The following is a 19,403-nucleotide window of genomic DNA, read 5'->3' on the forward strand; positions in this document are numbered from 1 at the left end:
GGTACGGTACGCTATTTTTGGTGTTTCCATTATGAAAGTGGCCCATACAACCGAACCAAACCGCACCATTCGTGGTCCTCCTTCAGATGTAGGGCCATAGGAAATGGTACGGTACGGTTAGGGCGGAGCTACTGGTGTCACACGATACATTCCACTGATTGGTGGACAGGAAAACGTCACTGCTGTCGTCAAACGGAAGCGCAGCTCAGTCCAGATATAGGAGAAGGATGCCTGCAAATAACAGCAGGGTCTGGTCAACTCAGGAACTATCCACTTTCCTTACTATAATTGCGGACAGTGTTATTCAGAGTGAGCTTGATGGATCAGTGAGGAATGAAAAGGTGTATAAAGATATTTCCCAGCGGATGGCAGCCGAGGGATTTGAACGGACGTCGGGTCAGTGTAGGGCAAAGCTTAAGAAGCTTAAAGGCCAATATAAAAAAATTAAGGATGCCAACAGCTGTAGTGGAAACAGTCGAAGTACTTGGAAGTGGTACGATGCCATGGACGCCATTTACGGGCATAGGCCAGCAAACCAAGGCAGGGAAGGAGGTCTGGACTCTGCATCTTCATCTGCATCTGCACTTCTCGAATCCATGATAGATCCTGTTGGTAAGTTTTATTTTTTTTCCTGCTTGGCATTGGCTTTCCCTATGCTAACCATTTAAAAAAAATAACTGCACAAAACCATTAACTCTGCACCAAAAATGTAATTGTATTTGTGCAGTGGACTGAAAGAAAATGGTAGGGAGTAGCGCTGCACTGTTTTGTATAATTAATGAAAAATGCGTGACTGGTGTTTTGCTTAATTAGTATGGGCTTGATAATATCAATGGGGGCTGAATATGCATAAAAATACTATTAAAGGCTATCATGCATGATTTCAAGCAGCCACAGTGCACTTTAACCAAGTAAAGTTAATCTCAGAATGGATAGGGAAATGTACTGTCTGTATAAACCAGCCCCTATTTTTGAGAAAAAAGACAACTGTAGAAAAGATAATGGAGATTTCTGATGCTCTCATTGTACCTTAGCCTTTAAACTGATATAGTTCCATTATTTTTTATTTAAATACCTGGACAGAAGAGTATAGGCATCTCATTTTTTTACCCACTCTGCATCCCATTGTTTACTACCTGATGATAACTGCCATAAGATAGTACACTGTGTCTTCTTCTCGTTTGTGTATAAAACCCTTGATATGTGCATTTTCAGATACTGTGGATGGACTCTCCAATGATACCTCTAACTTTTCAGACGATGGTCCATCGACATCTTTCAGCAGCACCAGTACGATTGTGTCAACACCAAGCCTACCACAGAGTACGCCAAATGCACCACGTCACACAGGTAAGACATTATGATCAGAGTGAAAGTTATAATTGTGCATTTTCTTAAATCAATATTCTGGTATTTTGTATATTCCAGGTGAAAGGAGACGGTTGCAGCTGGATCTGCGCACAGTTATTGATGATATGAGGGCAGTAGAGGAAAGACAACAGGAAAGGATGGAGACCCTTTCTGAGCGGTGGTTTCAGGCACTGCGTCAGGATGCCCAGGAAGCTATGCGCCAGGAGGCTGAGATTGCCCGGCAGCAGATGGAGCAGTTGTCTACCTTCAACCAGGCCTTCCTTGGTGTCCTAGGGCAGCTTGTTCAAGTGCTGGGAGCCAGTCGTGATCCCAGGCCACCGCCAAGGCAATAGTGCCTGTCAGCCAGCACAGGACCTGTACCCTTTGTTTTTTGGTAATTTTTCAGTTTTGTTTTGTAAAAATGTTTTATTTTTTTGAATTCTTACTTGTAAGAAAATATAGAAAGAATATTTTTGTTGTTGAATAAAAGAGATTTTATAAGAGACTTTGGGTGTGTCTGATTCATTAATGTAAAACTTTATTAAAACTTTAAAACAATCATGGTAAAAAATTAGGTGTTGAGGTGACGCATCAGAGCCTGACGTATTTCATTGCACTCATCTTCAATATCCTGTGCTATTACCCTTACTGGCTCTTCTGCAGACGTATTCCAATCCTGGTGGAAGTCTTCTCCATGACTTTCACAAAGATTGTGAAGAGCACAGCAAGTAAGCACCATGGATTTGACAAGTTGAATGTCACTGTCATTCCTCTTCATAAGACACCGCCACCTACCTTTAAGTCTTCCAAAAGCATTTTCAACTACGACCCGTGCCCTGGATGTTTTCTTGTTGTAGGTTTGTTGTTCTGGTGTCAGGCGGCCATTGTCAGGAAATGGTTTCAGGAGCCAATTTTGTAAAGGGTAGGCAGAGTCCCCGAGCACATAATAGCCAACATTCACCCCCCAAATGTTCTTAGTGGAAAGAGGGTACAGCCCTCCCTGCCCAACCCAATCCCAAAATGTGGACAATCGTAGAACCCGAGCATCATGCAAACTCCCAGGTTTTCCAACATTCACACTCCAGAATAGTCCTTTTCCATCCACCACTCCCTGGAGGATGATGGAATGCCAGCCCTTTCTGTTGAAGTAGTCAGTGTGGTATTCTTGTGGTGCTATTATTGGTATGTGTGACCCATCAATAGCACCAACACACTGTGGAAGACCCCACCTGTTTTCAAAGTAGTCAGCCATGTCTTTAAGCTTTTCCCTGTCTGGAAAATGAACAATTTCAGGAGCTAGCGATGTGCAGACAGCCTTACAGAAGTCCTGCACACAACGGCACACTGATGATTTACTGACACCAAAAAGATGACCTATACTTCTGTATTCACTGTTGGTAGCCAGCTTCCACAGTGCAATGGCTACTCTTTTCCTCACTGGCAAACTGGCTCGGAAGTTTGTGCTTTGCTTCTCCATCGCTGGACGTAGCCTTGCACAAAGGTATGAAAAGGTTTCCTCCGACATTCGGAAATTGTGCACCCACTGTGTGTGTGTGAATCCTGGGACGGTCACATCCCACCACTCATTGGCACGGGGGAGAGCCCAAATGACTGGTCGGCGGCGCTGCTTTGACAAAAGGAGAAGCATCTTTAAAAGAAGAAAACGCAGATGTTACCATATCACAAATAATAAAAACATATTAATACAACATACTATATTTTACAAGGTCAGATAGCATCATGTATAAAAGTGAGCAATGAGTACACATTGCAAGTATTACACCTTATACATAAATAAAAAAATACAGAATCTGCAAAGATCTAATATAAGATGGGAAGGATATACAGTACATTATGTATTCAACAACATACATGTTGCACACGTATGTAAACATGCACATTTGAAGTATTACACCTTATACATAAATACTCATTATACTACTAATGATTTGTTATGCATTTGATTTAATACTTCAAATGTGCATGTTTACATACGTGTGCAACATGAATGTTGTTAAGTACATATGTACTGTATATCCTTCCCATCTTATATTAGATTTTGTCATATTCTGTATTATTTTACTTTTTAATACGGGTAGAAATAAATGACAATTGGCATAATGTTGCTTACCCTATAACGCTGCCGTCTTTGTCTTTGCCGCACAAAGGTGTACTTCTCCTCCTGACTCAAGACCCAAGCCAAAAGTTTTCTTCTCTTTTCTGCTGTGTTTCGCTTTGCCGCTCGTAACCTTCTCTCACACTGTGTGGCATGTATTTTGATTACTAAGAACCAAAAGCCAAGTAGAGCAAAGACGAGCTGCTGGATGACCTCCATTGTTGTTGTTGTTGTTGTTGTAGCGTCACGTCTGTTGTCGCACTAGTGTGACGCCACGCCGCAACGCTAGGCATTTGGTGTACGCCCCGCATGGACCCTAGAGGTCCGACTTCCAGTGGAAACGCTCAACTGAATAGACCGGACCATTATCAGCCTGCCGATCTGTCCCGATCCGAACCGTTCCGCTCAGTGGAAACGAGGCATAAGAGAACCAGACCCTTCTCTAAGGGGAAGGGTGTGTTTTGAGACAAAGTTGGCAGTGCCTCCACCTAGGACAGGGAGCAGAGGAACTACTGCAACCAGCATATAACATTAACCAAAGTATATAGATTCACATTAGTATGTAAATAATACAAGCTTTATATAAAAAACAAATCATATTAGTACATTCCTCTAATGTACAAACAGGTATTATCAGCAAATGGCCCATAAAGCGTCCTGGTGGAATTGTGCACATATACTCGGGTATATATTGTTATTATGGAGATACTTCCAGATGAATGTTGCACCAAAGTCCATTTTCAGGGGCCCCTGAGGATGATGTGGCGTCTGTACTTTTGTCAGAAATTTGAATAGTCATGGGGTATCCCCCAATTGTTGTCCAACCAGCCTAGAATGGAGCTTTTCACTAGCAGGAACAATGGTGTGACACTGGAACTCAGAGTCAACCTATCTACACTGCGCTTTAGTCCCTTCCTAGTAATTTCTAATCTGACATGCAACCATACCTCTAACTACCAGAAGTGGCATTTGGATGCCTAATCTGGCTCTAGTCTATGTTGGTTGTTGGGCTGATATTTTACTTTATAGATATGTTTTATATGCATCCACTCCTGAGGAAGTGAGCGTTGGCTCACGAAATGCGTCAAGTTTTTAAGATGCCCTTTTCCAATCTTGTAACTTTTTAATCATGTACCATATACAGTATTGTTACCATTACTAATCAACTTGAGGCCATTGTGCCTTTATTTGATATGATGACATTTGTATTAACTCTTTAATACATTTAATAATTATGTTTACTTCACATTCAGTGCCTATGTGTGTTACACCTCATTCAAAGTCCCATTGCAAAGCTTAGATTTTTTACATGTATGGATAATAGGGATGGAGGTGTATCACTGGTAGCACCAGGCCACTTACATATGTTTACTGTATTGAATTACAGGTGGAAGACACCATTTGTCCAGTCTGCTGCTACCCCAAGGTTTCATTTCAACAATACTGTCATTCAGTTACCAATGTTACATTATATATATATATATATATATATATATATATATATTTATATATATATATATTTATATACTGTATATATATTTTGTGTTATATGGACCATAAGATCCTGTATCCATATGACATCCCTGTTAGTGTTCTACAGTATGTTGGGATGCTCTGTCCTGGGAGTTGTGATGTTTATTAGGAAGTTCACTTCCCTTTCTGTCTCCTCCTGTCTCCCTGATGGGCAGGGCCTGCTATACATTGGCGCCATGTTTTTGTGCCAAACGGGTTACATCAGCGCATCTGCAGCGTCATTACGCCGGCACGCATTGTGTTTTTAATGCGGCCTGGTGATGTGTGCGCTTGGGTGCCAATTCCCCCAGGAGACAGCGAATGCCAGTCCTCGGCGTTCACCTGCCTTCCTATGGCTGCTATCACATGGCGTTAGGGGCGGGACTGGTGATGTCCCTTCGGAGTACAAATGGGAGGGAGGAGCTTTTTACAACTTTTTTTTTGCTGCTTTTTTTCCACACAAAGGAGTTTCCCTAGCTTGTCAGACTCAACACAAATTTTGTTCGGTACTTGCGCCTATATATATATATATATTTTTTTTTTTTTTTTCCACACTTTTTGCACTTGCTTTGAGTTTTTGGTGGTTCCCCTTCCCTTCCCCCCAGCACTCAGGCACAGTCTTTGCTGCACTTCTCACTTCTTTTTTTGATCTATGTTTTCACCCTTATATTAGGTCACTTCAGTATTTTGTTACACAGTTGACTAGACACATATACATATATTTTGTATAGCAAGTAATTTGGGTGACACAATGTATGAACACATCCACTCTACACTCTACACATGCTGCATCCACCCTCCACTTGTTCCTCCTGGGGTCCCTCTGGTTCCGCTCCTACAGCTGCCGGACTAGACATTCTGAACTGTCACCAACTGGGAATGCCGCTACAGTATCTAAACTGAGCCGATTTGTAAGTATGGGGTTACTTATGGTGTCCCCTATGGTTTGAAAGATAATACCTATTACTACTATGTTATATATTCTACGACTGATATTTTACTTCATAGATATGTTTTATATGCATCCACTCCTGAAGAAGTGAGCGGTGGCTCACGAAACGTTTCAAGTTTTAACGATACCATTTTCCAATCTTGGATCAACATCTGTAACTTTTTAATCATGTAGAATACATTGTTACCATTACTAATCAGCTTAAAATTGTTGTACCTGTACTTAATATGATATGATGTCATTTGTATTAACTCTTTAACAACTTGCCGACCGCCGCAAGTACATATACTGCGGCGGTCAGCCCCGTGCAGGCTATGTGAAGCATGGGTATGTCACTCACCCGCGAGCCAATAGGGGATGAGCACGTGCCGCCGGAGGCACGCTCCCGCCCCTGCTCGTTCACGGGCATCCCCGCGCGAGCGGTTCCCGATGTCCGCTGGAGAGGGAGAAAGGCAGGCGGCTGATGTAAACAAAGCCGCCTGTCATTCTCCCTGATGTAACAGCAGAGATCATACGATCCTGCTATGTAGGATCGTATGTCTCTGTGGTTACATCAAAAGCCACACCCCTTTACAGTTAGAAGCGCGCCCCTAGGGACACACTTAACCCCTTGCTCTCTAATAAAGTTAACCCCTTCCCTGCCAGTGTCATTTTTACAGTAACAGTGCATAAAATAAGAGAAGCCTCAGGAATTGTTTTTGTGTGGAACCAATGTCAACATTGCCAAAGATGCCTATTATACATTATTTGAGGCTAGAGACATTCGGGATTTGGGATTCGGGATGGTTGGAAATAAAGGAAGTAATTTGAGACCAAAAAGTTGATTCTGTCACATAGCTAGTGAGGTTGAAAAAAGACACTAGTTCATCTAGTTCAACCAACAGAGAAAAAAATGATTGAAAATCCCCATATACACAATCCCACAATCATCCAGAGGAAGCCAAAAAAAAAACAATAAATCATGTCCAATTCACTCCAGTGGGTGAAAAAAATCCTTACCGATCCCTTGGGAAGTAGTTGGATAGTCCCTGGTTCAACTACCCCTAGTGTTACTACCTCTAAATGTTAATATCCAGGTATATTTTGTGGATTTAGGAATGCATTCAGGCCTTTTTTAAACTCAATCTACTGAGCTGGCCAGAACTAGTTCTTGAGGGAGTCTATTTCACATATTCATAACTCTTACTGTGAACCTTTCCGTATGTGAAGGTTAAATCTCCTTTCCTCCAGACATAAAGAGTGCCTCCCTGTAGTCTGTAATGACCCGAAAGTGACTAACTCTACACCACGTTCACTATATGGGCAAATTTGATCATAACCCCCTTAGCCACTTCTTCTCAACAGAGAATACATTGAGTTCAGCTAATCATTCCTCATAGCTGAGCTCCTCCATGCCTCTTATCAGTTTGGTTGCCCTTCTCTGCACTTTCTCCAGTTCCCCAATATCCTTTTTGTGAGTTTTATGAATTAAAGAATTCTTGCCTATTATCTTCAGAGATATAAAGGATATCTGTCTGTCAACGAAGTTGTGGTTGAAAGAGTGTGGGAACTAACCATAACCAGTCTATGGAAATCTACAGAAACACCAAATCTCTAGATCGAAATCTCTATATGAAATATACAAGCACAATATGAACTAATGTTAGCATATAAGAACTATTCTAATAACACCTTTAAAAAAATGGCAACACTGGCTATCACATCATAGAGCTTCTAAATACTTAAAATAATGTAACCTTTAACTGGTCTTATAATCCTGATTTACCTGTTTATCCCAGTTGAGATTTTGGTGTAACTAATTTTCGAACAATTCCATCACTGTTCCTTGTTTACAGTTTTATCATATTGGTTATTACCTGCTTACAGTTTGAACTCTTCTGGGGTGAACGGGATATGATCAATAAGTAATACATATAGTATATAATTGTTCTCCTCCTATTTTATTTTGTTCTTACAATATTTGTTACTGTTATACTTTATCTTGGAAGTCATGACTTAACTTGATTTTCCTCTGAAATGTTAGGCATTATAAGTAAATAAAAATGTATTGTTTAAAAAAAAAAAAAAAAAAGGAAAGAGAGTGGGAACTGAGGAGCTCGGCTATGGAGAAAGTTTACCTGAACTTAATTTATTCTCTCTTGAGAAGAGGAGATTCCTGAGCGAGGAGGCGGGATATGATCAACATGTATAAATACATAGGTGGTCCATATAGTGAGCTTGGTGTAGAGTTATTTACTTTAAGGTCATACTTTAAGGACAAGGGGGCATTCATTATGTCTCCAGGAAAATAAATGTAATCTTCAAATATGGAAAGGTTTCTTTACAGTAGGAGCTATAAAAATGTCAAATAGACTCCCTCAAGAGTTGGTTCTGGCCAGCTCAGAAGATTGTTTTAGGAAAGGCCTTGATTCTTTCATAAATGCACATAATATAACTGGATACTAATATTTATAGGTAAAGTTGATTCAGGGAACATCAGACTGCCTCTTGGAGGATCAAGAAAAAAGATTTTTTCCCCCACTGATGCAAAGTGAAATATGCTTTATTTATTTGTTTGCCTTCTTCTGAATCAACTGTGTGTATAGGATAGTGTATATGGAGGTTCTCGATCTGTGTGTGTTGTTGTTTTTCTGTTGGTTGAATTTGTGTCTTTTTTTTCTTTTTGTATATAAACTTTTATTGAAAAAAAAATAATGGTGGTACAAAAGAAGTTGACATGTTGTTATTACAAACATTGGAATCACATAAGATTTACAAAAAATATTTTCCTTCTTTTCTTTTTTTTAAATTCAATAAGGTATTGTGATGTAAGGTTGGGTAAGAGGAGACAGAATAATATACAAGAAATCACCCATTTAAAACTGTATCAATGGAGTTGTACTTTGAGTGCCGGTTCACACCAACGCGGCACGACTTCGGGGGCGACCTGTGAAGTCACGTGCAGCGCGACTTCGTCGCGACTTGCACGGACTTCACAGAATAAATGTCTATGCAAGTCGCTCCAGGTCGCCCCAATGTAGTACAGGAACCTTTTTCTAAGTCGGAGCAACTTGTTTCACTCCTATTAGAATGGTTCCTGTGCCACACAATGGGACCGCGATGGACCGCGACTTGTCAGGCTGACAAGTCACCTGACAAGTCGTATTAGTGTGAATGGGCTCTGAAAAAAACATATAAACTTGTTTATAAACATTCAGGGAGGTTACATAAATTTTGATATTTAGGTATTTATGAACTTGTAATTTGTGTCTTTTTTTTTTCAACCAGATTCTCAAGTGTATGTAACTTTAGAGAATATGGTAAAAGGTAGAAATCAAATGGGTATGGGTTGGATAAAGTAAGGCTTTAACCAATGTGGAGTTGCGAAGCTGGACTTAGTGACATTATTTTTAATCTAGCATTTTCATTTTAAACATCAGTCTGTACAAGAAGTGCTCACTCATCTTGAGTAATGGTAGCAAAAGCCATCTTGTACAAATTGTACAAACAGTCTTGTCACAACATCAGTAGCCAGTGAATATGTATTAAAAACTCTCCTGAGAAGCTGTTGTGGTGTTGTGGTACTGTACACTGTACACAAAGTGTCCTTAACGGTTTGTCTGGTTTGCTTCCATGTGTTGATATGGTCAAATCATTTCAGGATTGCACTTTTCCTATGTTAAGCTTAGACTGTAGTGTTATCTAAGCTCTAAAAATGCTTCTCTCCTCCTGAATACACGCTGTTGATGCTGCTATGCTTCATTTCAAAGCAGCATTTACCAAGCCAAACTTAAACACATACTGTAGTGTACATGATGCATATAAGTAGAGTTTACATGTGGATGGCCTAAATCTCTGCTGTCTCACAATTAACCTTCAATATCTTTTTAGATAAAGATTTTTATTTTAATATGTTTTTGTTTAATGAAATATGTTAATGCTCTGAAATTATATAAAACATTGAACATCAACCAAACATAAATGGCATGTCAAACATAAATTGCTAGAACAAAAAAAAAAAAAAAAACCTTGGTCTGATTTGTACACTTTAAAGATGTCCTTTTTTTAAACAAAGTTTTTTTTTTAACCTTGAATCTGTTTCTGGTACAGCGCCACCGTTTTCATTGTTACTTTTTTCTCTGTGTACAAAACTCTCCATTTTTAATTATTTCTGCCAAAAAAAGAATGCTGTGTTGTGCACCATGTGTGATTCTTTTGTATGATGTGATTAATAAATGTGGAATTTGTCTTATATATTTATGTGTTGAATTTAAATCTTTGGGTGCCATCCAAGCAAGTCCCTAGTTCTTCTTCTGCTGTAATTTAGTATTTGAATGTGTAATTGGATATTCTATATATCTCTCTATTATCAGGCAATGTAAATCACCCAGTGCACTTTTACTTCATATTGCACAAATTCTATACCTTTTTTTTATTATGAATTCCTATATTGTTATACCTTTACACTAGGGATAGACCAATATGTTTTTTTCAGGGCCGATACCGATATTTTGGTCACAACATATCGGTATCAGCTGATATGGGCCGATATTTTGTACATGTAAAGTTTTGAAAAATAAAGACAAATTTTGACACAAATCTGGTACTGAACATGTTAATGTTTGTTTAATGCTTAATGACTGGCTTGCTGGCACCCTGTAGTGGGTGGCTGGCTGGCTGGTACCCTGTGTTGGTTGGCTGGCTGGCACCCTGTGGTGGGTGGGTGGCTGGCTGGCACCCTGTGGTGGATGGCTGGCTGGCACCCTGTGGTGGGTGGTTGGCTGTCTGGCACCCTGTGGTGGGTGGGTGGCTGGCTGGCACCCCGTGTGTCCACAGCGAAACGCGTCTAGCCATTGGCCGAGAGGCAGCCACGTGACTTCCGGTCGGGGTAGCGAAAGCTGAGGAGCAGCTCACCACCGCACCGCGATTAGGAATATGATATAGGCGCATTACTATTATATGTTTGTGAGTATCCCCTTGTGAGTTTCTTATGGAATAAAGCTTATTTTAAACTGTCCTCACTATGTTGAGATTTTTATTTCCATGAGGACAATCGGGATTACCACATTCAGGAAAAGGATCGCTTCCAGCTTACAGCATAACCAGCCCTACAGGAGCCATAGGAACACCAGCTTATTCTGCTTCAAATCAACCACCCAGTGGTAAGTAGATACCCAAAGGGGGAGACCCTGAAGCAACAAGGATTAAGCACCAAGCTCCTGTTTTATACTAAAGGACTGTTTTATGGACTGTATATCATGCACTTTGGTTGCACTTTACTATTAAGTTTACTTATGAGTTTTACATTGTAATATCTGCACAGTTATATTGCTCACTTGCACAGTTTTTATTGCTTATTTGCACAGGGTTCAGACCTTATTAGCACTTTATTTATGTATCAATTTTATATGAGCAACATAGATTAATTTTAAAGCACATTGCACATAGTTATTTTAGTATTTATATACGTATATATATTTATTAGCAGCGCTGCAATCACTGTCCCACACCAGCCGCCACTGGTCACAGAGGCAGTACACTGTAGGGATGTCCAGAGTCCAGGCAGGTGCCTCCTTGTGGTCAGCAGCTGCAGTTTCCTTATAAAGTAGAGTAGAAATTCAGCAAGAAGTTTTGAAACCAGTTAGTATGCTGGTACTTGGGGTGCAGAACTGGGGACCCAAGCACAGCGCATGTTAACAGATTCTGTTGGAAGTTAACCCTATGATGAGTAGTGAAAGACAGGTGGTGGTCTTTAAAGCGGAGTTCCGGCCGCAAAATCGTTACATTAGATTTTGTGCCATCCGATTCCTTATTGTCACCTGAAAAAGAATTGGATATTCCCGAATTTTTTTTTTTACTTACCTTGTTTCAGAAGAAAATATACTCACCTTTCCTTCCACTTCCTCCCTCTGTGGCCGCGGCCCATGCCAACACTTCCTGTCCTGCAATGCGTCCTGGGAGCTTTTACTCATCACTCCCAGGAGGCAATGGGCAGTGATGTAGGCGGCCGGGCTCCTCTCACAGCTTGCACAATGAGCTAGAACCAGGAAGCAGGGCATACATTTGCATACTGCGGCTTCGGGTGACCAGGACAAAGATGGCAGCGCTCAGCAAACTTTTTATAAAGTAAGATTTTATGATTGCCAATCAATTATTAAACTGTCTAAAACCGGATTAGCGGATGTATGAAGGGCGGTGGATCACTGTTTGGGAAGTATTTATAAAAAAAAAACGATTCTGTGGCCGGAACTCCGCTTTAAAGTGGAAATCCACTCTCCTGATCAAAATTGATTATTTTTTAATCCTCGTGCAGCATTAGTGAATAGATAGAAAAGTATATCATATATACTTGTTTTTAACCTTTTTTTTCACATTTCTTCAGTTACTTTCTGGCAGGGCACTGATGTTGGCGGTTATTATTAGGGAGACTGCCATTTCTGCTGAGAGTTGTTATTTTCTAAACTGGCATCAATGCTGGGGGATATAATTGCAGAAACTGGGACTGATGCTGGTCATTATTATCTGCTTGCCGACCGTATCACATGTACGGTGGCTCTGCTGCCCTGGATCACATACTAGGTACGTAATCCGGCACTCCCAAATAGGGGGCACACACGTGCGCCACAGACGACCCCTGCTGTGCTGTGTTAATACACAGCAGATGCCGATCAGCGTGTGACGGCCAATGGATGACCACCAGCATCCATCGATCGTTGGGAAGACACACAGGACAGACCTCTGTCTATGTAAACAAGGCAGAACTCTGTCCTGTCAGTGGGGAAGCAAACCTGCATTATTATTTCAAAGCACTTCAAGTACCTCTAATAAAATGCTTATATTTATAATGTGTGAGCGAGCTCTGTTTCTATCAAATTAAACCTCATTTGATTTGTATTGTTTTAGGTATTTTCTTGTTTTGAAATGACACTGACTCTTTCTTTATATCTGGGGGGGGGGGCATGTTGAACTTCCAGTGACCAGTATGAGAGAATGGGAGCGCTAACACCAAATTTAACACACCTGCTCCCCATTCACACCTGAGAACTTATAACACTAATAAGTCACATGACACTGGGGAGGGAAAATGGCTAATTGGGTATGGAGTTCACCAGAGCTTAACAGGTTTCCACTGGAGTCCTCTTCCACTCCTCCATGACGACATCACGGAGCTGGTGGATGTTAGAGACCTTGCACTCCTCCACCTTCCGTTTGAGGATGCCCCAAAGGTGCTTAATTGGGTTTAGGTCTGGAGACATGCTTGGCCAGTCCATCACCTTTACCCTCAGCTTTTTTAGCAAGGCAGTGGTCATCTTGGAGGTGTGTTTGGGGTCAATATCATGTTCCCCATTCACACTGAGACCCTGTAACACTAATAAGTTGCATGACACCAGGGAAGGAAAATGGCTAATTGGGCCCAATTTGGACATTTTCACTTAGGGGTGTACTCACTTTTGTTGCCAGGGGTTTAGACATTAATGGTTGTGTGTAGAGTTATTTTGAGGGGACAGCAAATTTACACTGTTATACAAGTTGTACACTCACTACCTTACATTGCAGCAAAGTGTCATTTCTTCAGTGTTGTCACATGAAAAGACATAATACAATTTTTACAAAAATGTGAGTGGTGTACTCACTTTTGAGATACTGTATGTATAAATATATATTTTACATACACAATGAGTGCATTCTTCCAGGTATTCTCCAGGAATGGTAGCTTTTGCCATCATTTTTAGTGATTAACTGGAAACATTTATTTTTGTTTTACTTTTTTAATCCCATTATTGGGCCATTTTTTTTGTTGTAACATATACATTTGAATTAACACCTACTATATTAATTACAAACATTTTGCTAACATTAGGGGAACAATTTACGGAAATGGGCTGCCAAGGGGTACACAAGTAATACAAGGTTAGGGACTACTGTCCTAGGTTATTTCCCTTAAAGTTGACTTTTTTTTATCTGATAAGTCTGCATGAAAAAAATCTTGAGATATCTCTTTATACAAAAACAGTATATATATATATTTTTTAAATGTACCTTTGATAATTTAAGAGCGTCACAAGTGACTGTGCCTAGCCTGAGAGGAGCATTTTGGGAGAATGATGTATTCATTCAGCTGCCGGCAGGAGGAGGATGCGTTCCCTTACCACAGTGACTGTACTATTGTAAACTTGTAACAAATTCATGGGACATGAAGTTACAGGCACCAGGATTAACAAAATTTACAGTGAGATTGAGAAAAGGAAACAAATGCTGACCTTGGCTGATGCCTTAAGAAAAATGGAACTGGCCATCTGAGAACAGAGGAAGAAGGCTTTGCCAGGCAGAATACTATCATTTATTTGAGAGGTAATAAAAACCTACAATGTTACACTTATATGTTGCCTAAACTGGCCATTCACTAGTGAAATTTTGTTCCTCTAAATGTTCGATTTAAGAACATCAATTCCATTTTCTATTCATCAGTGGGGTCAAATCAAAGTTTGTTTTGAACCATAGTGACAAGGAGCAGAATTAAAACTTTTTCTCGAACGACTTTCTACCAGAGGTAGATGAGGTTTTAGTTTGGGAAAGTTCATTCACTCGCAAATCTAATGTTAAAAGCAAATGTTTTTTTAAGTACTTTCGAGCAATATTCCTCAAGTCATCAAATGTACTGATGAGAATTTTTGCACAAATGTTCAGGGGGAATGTAGGGCTAGCTTTAGCCTGCATTCATGGGAATGCAGGCCGCACTTATTCCCTCTCCCGAATACTAAATAAATTCTTAATATATAAATAAAACGCAGACACAATTTTTGGATGGCAAAATTTATGGTTGCGGCACATTTATTGGTGTAAATAAACTCTCAATGAATAATAACACCATATTCTGACCATTCAATAATATTTGTACTTACAACTTTATTAAATGCAAAATTCCAACCTTGCTCAGTCATAAAGGACTCGAGCACAAATAGCATAAATCATAACCAGTCCCCCCTTTCAATAAAAAGGGTGACAAACCACAAAAGCGTGCCTTGCGACAAGGGAGGGGGAGGTGGGGAGCTTGTCGCACCGTCACAGACCCACTGGCAGCTACCTCAAAGTGGGGGCCTTTATATAATAAGCCCCATTTTCCAGGACTTTCGTTTGTATTACCTGACCTTCCCAAAAATTCCAAAGGTCATGTGGTACCTCTCCTTCCCGCCTAACCCTGTTTTCCTACCTATGCCCTTTCTTAAATATTTAAAGGTGCCGAACTCAAATATTTTTTTCTGAGGAAAATTATTATTATTATTATTATTATTATTTTAAATTTAAATACAGGTAAGGGTGACCTCATGCCCATGTTGGCAGGCCCAAATGATTTTGCCCTCCTTTTCATGGGAATGCAGGCCACACTTATTCCCTCTCCCGAATACTAAATAAATTCTTAACATATAAATAAAACGCAGACACAATTTTTGAATTTAGCATAAATCATAACCAGTCCCCACCAGCCGGACTTGACCGCTCAAATCCGGCCCTACCCCACCCCACCCCATTACCGCGGCCATCTCAATACTAGTCTGTAAATCCAGGTTAAAAATATCTAACCCTACTTAGGATAGGTGCACTCCATTTGATCTGTATAAACCACTTAACATCCTTTAAGATCCAAGTGTCTGTATGAAAAGCCCCCTATAATAGTCATAAACTTTTCAATTGTTTTGTTTATTCTGCTTCTAATTTTTTCCAAATTCGAAAGCTTAGAATCACATAACCTTAAAAGTCTAGAGGGCTATTTCTGAATATACAATTCTAGTATTCGGGAATGAAAGAGAGAAGTGGTGAAAATCCCACTTCATTTTGAACATTAGATCCAAGGTGTTTACTTTACTCACGGTATTTCCCCAAAGGTGGATGATGACAATGTTGGGCGTTGGCCAAACTTCGCACAACCTGGAAATATGAAAAAACAAATTAACCCAGCGAAGACCACAAATGCCTTTCCAGAACTCTTGAAACTTACCAGGATCCAAGGACAAATTAGATGTGTAGCAATGAAGTGTAGCTCTTTTGTTAGCCCAGTAAATGAAAGAATGTCAGGTCTAATAAAAATTTTAAACCATTGAGATTCCCATCTGCCCAACCTTTGGATAATTGAATCATCAAGTCCCATTCTTGCAGCCTCAGTAGCTCCCCCAATTCTGAAAGAATGGGATGTAACCCTGAAACGTTGCAGTCCTAACTTCTTCATGCAGCCTTTCAAAACAAAATTAAACTGATACCTCGTTAGAGGAGAACTATCAACATGAAGAAGAAAGAGGCTACCACCTTGTGGCCTGATGTTCATATATTTTTTATCAATAGCAAAGGGACATTTCATTTCTTCACCCCATGTATGACGAATAATCCCCTTACTCCTACCGATCCTATCTGTTTTCGAAAAGGGGATAAATAATCAAATTCCTGTATCCAAACTATCAACATACTTAAACAAAAACCAGTGGCGACTGGTGCCCCATCGGTCGGGGGGGGGCTTCAGGCAGACCTGGCCATGGACCCCCCCCCCCATCACTCCAGAGACCAGCTCACTCACCTTGTTCCTCCAGACTGACAGGAGGCGACGGCTTCCCCCTCAGTCTCCTCCATGTCTGCTCTCGGCGGCCGTCTCCTCCTTCCTCCTCTGTCAATTGGATGCCTTCTCCTTTGGCCAATTGGGAAACAGGTCTCGGAACCCGCTTCCTGATTGGCCGGGAGGAGAATAAATGTGGCAAAAGCAAATATTCATTCACTATTGTCACACAACTGGGTGGGCTCAGGGCGCTTTGCTCTGAGCCCCGAGCCCACCCTTTTTTAAAGCCTACTGGAGCCTCTGGCTCTAATCACATGCTTCAAAAAAAAAACCCTTCTTGGGATCCATGCATCCAGCACCCTGCATGTAGATTAGGGGGCCAGACGCATGGATAGTAGGGCGGCGAACCTGCGCCCCTAATGGATGGGCCGCCACTGCAAAAGACCATCAGGAGATGACTTATTGTTTAGTAGCAATACAGAAATTGCTTTGCACCAAAAAAAGTGAGCACAAATGCCACATTAAATAATGTCCATTCAAATTCAGAAAAGCACACTACAGTACATATACACCTTACATATTTTCTTCAACAATTCAATTGAAATAGGTCTCCTATTATCAGCGATAAAATCAATCTTTCTATAACCTTTTAGTGCCTGTTGTACTGAGAAAAATGCTGTACAAGAAGGTAGACCTTGCATTTTCAGAAAAAATTATACTTCTGCTAGAATTTGGACAATATGGCTATAAGACAACTCCTTATGCATTAATGAGCACAAGAATGTTAGCATTAAATGTTCTGAAGGAGAATCAAAGTGGCAATTAAGTTCTCTAATGAATTGTATCCATCTATTCCATCCAGCAGAATATTCTGCCCATGTGCTAGTGGCAACTGACTTTTTAATTCAGTCTGTGATGATTTCTAAATTAATTCCCAAAGGTTCTCAGGACATTTTATACCTTCTAAGTCGACGTTGGGTAGTAACTGACGGAATCTGGAAATCTGGAATCGAGATAAAGCCTCCGCCATTTGATTCTCCTTCCCATGCAGAAGCTTAGCCTTTAATCATATATTAAATTGCAAAGATAGAAATACCAAATGTCTTAGTAATTTAACTACTTATAATGATTTGCATGCTAAACATTTCACTGTGTACATCAAACCTTTATTATCTGTTTGTATTAGAATTCTTTTGTTGGCAAATTATTCACCCAAAATCTCTAATGCGACCACCAAGGGAAATAGCTCTAATAGAACTATACTCCTTGTTGCTTTCATGTTTACCCATCTAGTAGGCCATTTCCCACAGCCCCAATGTGTCTTCCATACTGCCGAGAAACTGCAGGACCCAGCTGTATCAGTATATAGCTCAGAATCAGCCGCAAAGGCTAACAGGCCTAATAACTAGAGTTGAGCGGTGTAACGCTCCTGCGTTTCATGTATGGTGTGGATTTTCAGCTGCAGAAATATTCCACTTCAGTAGTCATGTAAGAGAGATGCTGAGATACCATTCCCAACCTCAATGACTCATCATGTGTGGAAGGTCTTAATTCAGCTAGTAAATACACACACTCAACAAGCTGGTTCCTAGAGTGGCTTTATGTATGTAGTAACACAGTGATGAAGATTTAAGAGACAGGTTGAGTGGAGGTGGTAGGTGACAGACACTTGAAGGTAAGACAGTAGCAGATGGATGCAGGTAGGTTTAGCAATCATGTATGGTAGCAGATGACAGAGTAGCAGGTGGACATACAAGAGAGATCAACCCAGTGCAGGAATAAGTAGCAGTAGTCTTAAGAGCTAGCAATCTAGATATGCAGATGTGATAAATAGTCTTTACTATGCAGAGCTAGATAGTGTAAGCTTAGTATAAGTTTATAGAGGTTTCCCCTGCGGGGTACTTAGCACTAATAACAATACAGCCGAAGGTTGGTTCAGGAGGAGCGGATGATCCGGAAGCGGGATACAGGGATCAGCGCAGAAAGGTTCCTTCAGCGAGGTATGCTTGCAAGCACGAAAGCTTCAAGCCAAGTTAGCATCCAGCTAAGGGTGTTTGAACGAACACATGTGAGTGAGAGCCGGTGATCTAAGTAGCCATCCAGTCCGGCGCTGAGTGATGACAGCATCAGTCTTAAAGGGAAACACACCTATATGTGTTTCTTCTATCTAGGTAGATGGAAATCACCCGGAAATAATGTGATAGGAGGCACTGAGAGTGCCAGAACCTTACAGTACCCCCCCCGTAAGGCCGGCTCCGGAAGGCCTCTAAGGCTGGTTGTCGATATAAGAATCGGAAAAGACTGGTTGCCGATACGAGAATCGGATAACACTGGTTGCCGATACGAGAATCGGATAAGACTGGTTGCTGATACGAGAATCGGATAAGACTGGTTGCCGATACGAGAATCGGATGAGACTGGTTGCCGATGCGAGAATCGGATGAGACTGGTTGCCGATGCGAGAATCGGATAAGACTGGTTGCCGATATGAAAATCGGGAAGAAAAAAAAATGGTTGCCGATATGAGAATCGGATAATACTGGTTGCCGATACGAGAATCGGATAAGACTGGTTGCCGATACGAGAATCGGAAAATACTGGTTGCCGATACGAGAATCAGATGAGACTGGTTTCCGATATGAAAATCGGAAAAAAAAAAATGGTTGCCGATATGAGAATCAGATAATACTGGTTGCCGATACGAGAATCGGATGAGACTGGTTTCCGATATGAAAATCGGAAAAAAAAAAATGGTTGCCGATATGAGAATCGGATCATGTTGGTAACCGATCTGAGAATCGGATCCCTTGTTGCCGATATGAAAATCGGATCAGGTTGGTAACCGATGAGAATCGGATCACTTGTTGCCGATATGAAAATCGGATCAGGTTGGTAACCGATCTGAGAATCGGATCACTTGTTGCCGATATGAAAATCGGATCAGGTTGGTA

General features: G+C 40.7%; 1 protein-coding gene across 1 annotated transcript; it reads left to right on the forward strand.

The window, feature by feature from the left end:
• Window positions 1–365: 365 nt before the first annotated feature.
• Window positions 366–17,278, forward strand: LOC309568311 (uncharacterized protein; the record flags this gene model as incomplete). Its single annotated transcript, XM_082273977.1, has 7 exons — window positions 366–612; window positions 1,216–1,350; window positions 1,429–1,696; window positions 5,987–6,084; window positions 9,198–9,251; window positions 10,958–11,071; window positions 17,106–17,278. The coding sequence occupies 7 exons, from the start codon at window positions 366–368 to the stop codon at window positions 17,276–17,278; spliced, it is 1,089 nt and encodes a 362-aa protein (XP_082130103.1).
• Window positions 17,279–19,403: the final 2,125 nt, after the last annotated feature.

This window comes from Pelophylax lessonae, assembly GCF_965119305.1.
Source record: "Pelophylax lessonae genome assembly, chromosome: 12".
Taxonomy (NCBI): Eukaryota; Metazoa; Chordata; class Amphibia; order Anura; family Ranidae; genus Pelophylax; species Pelophylax lessonae.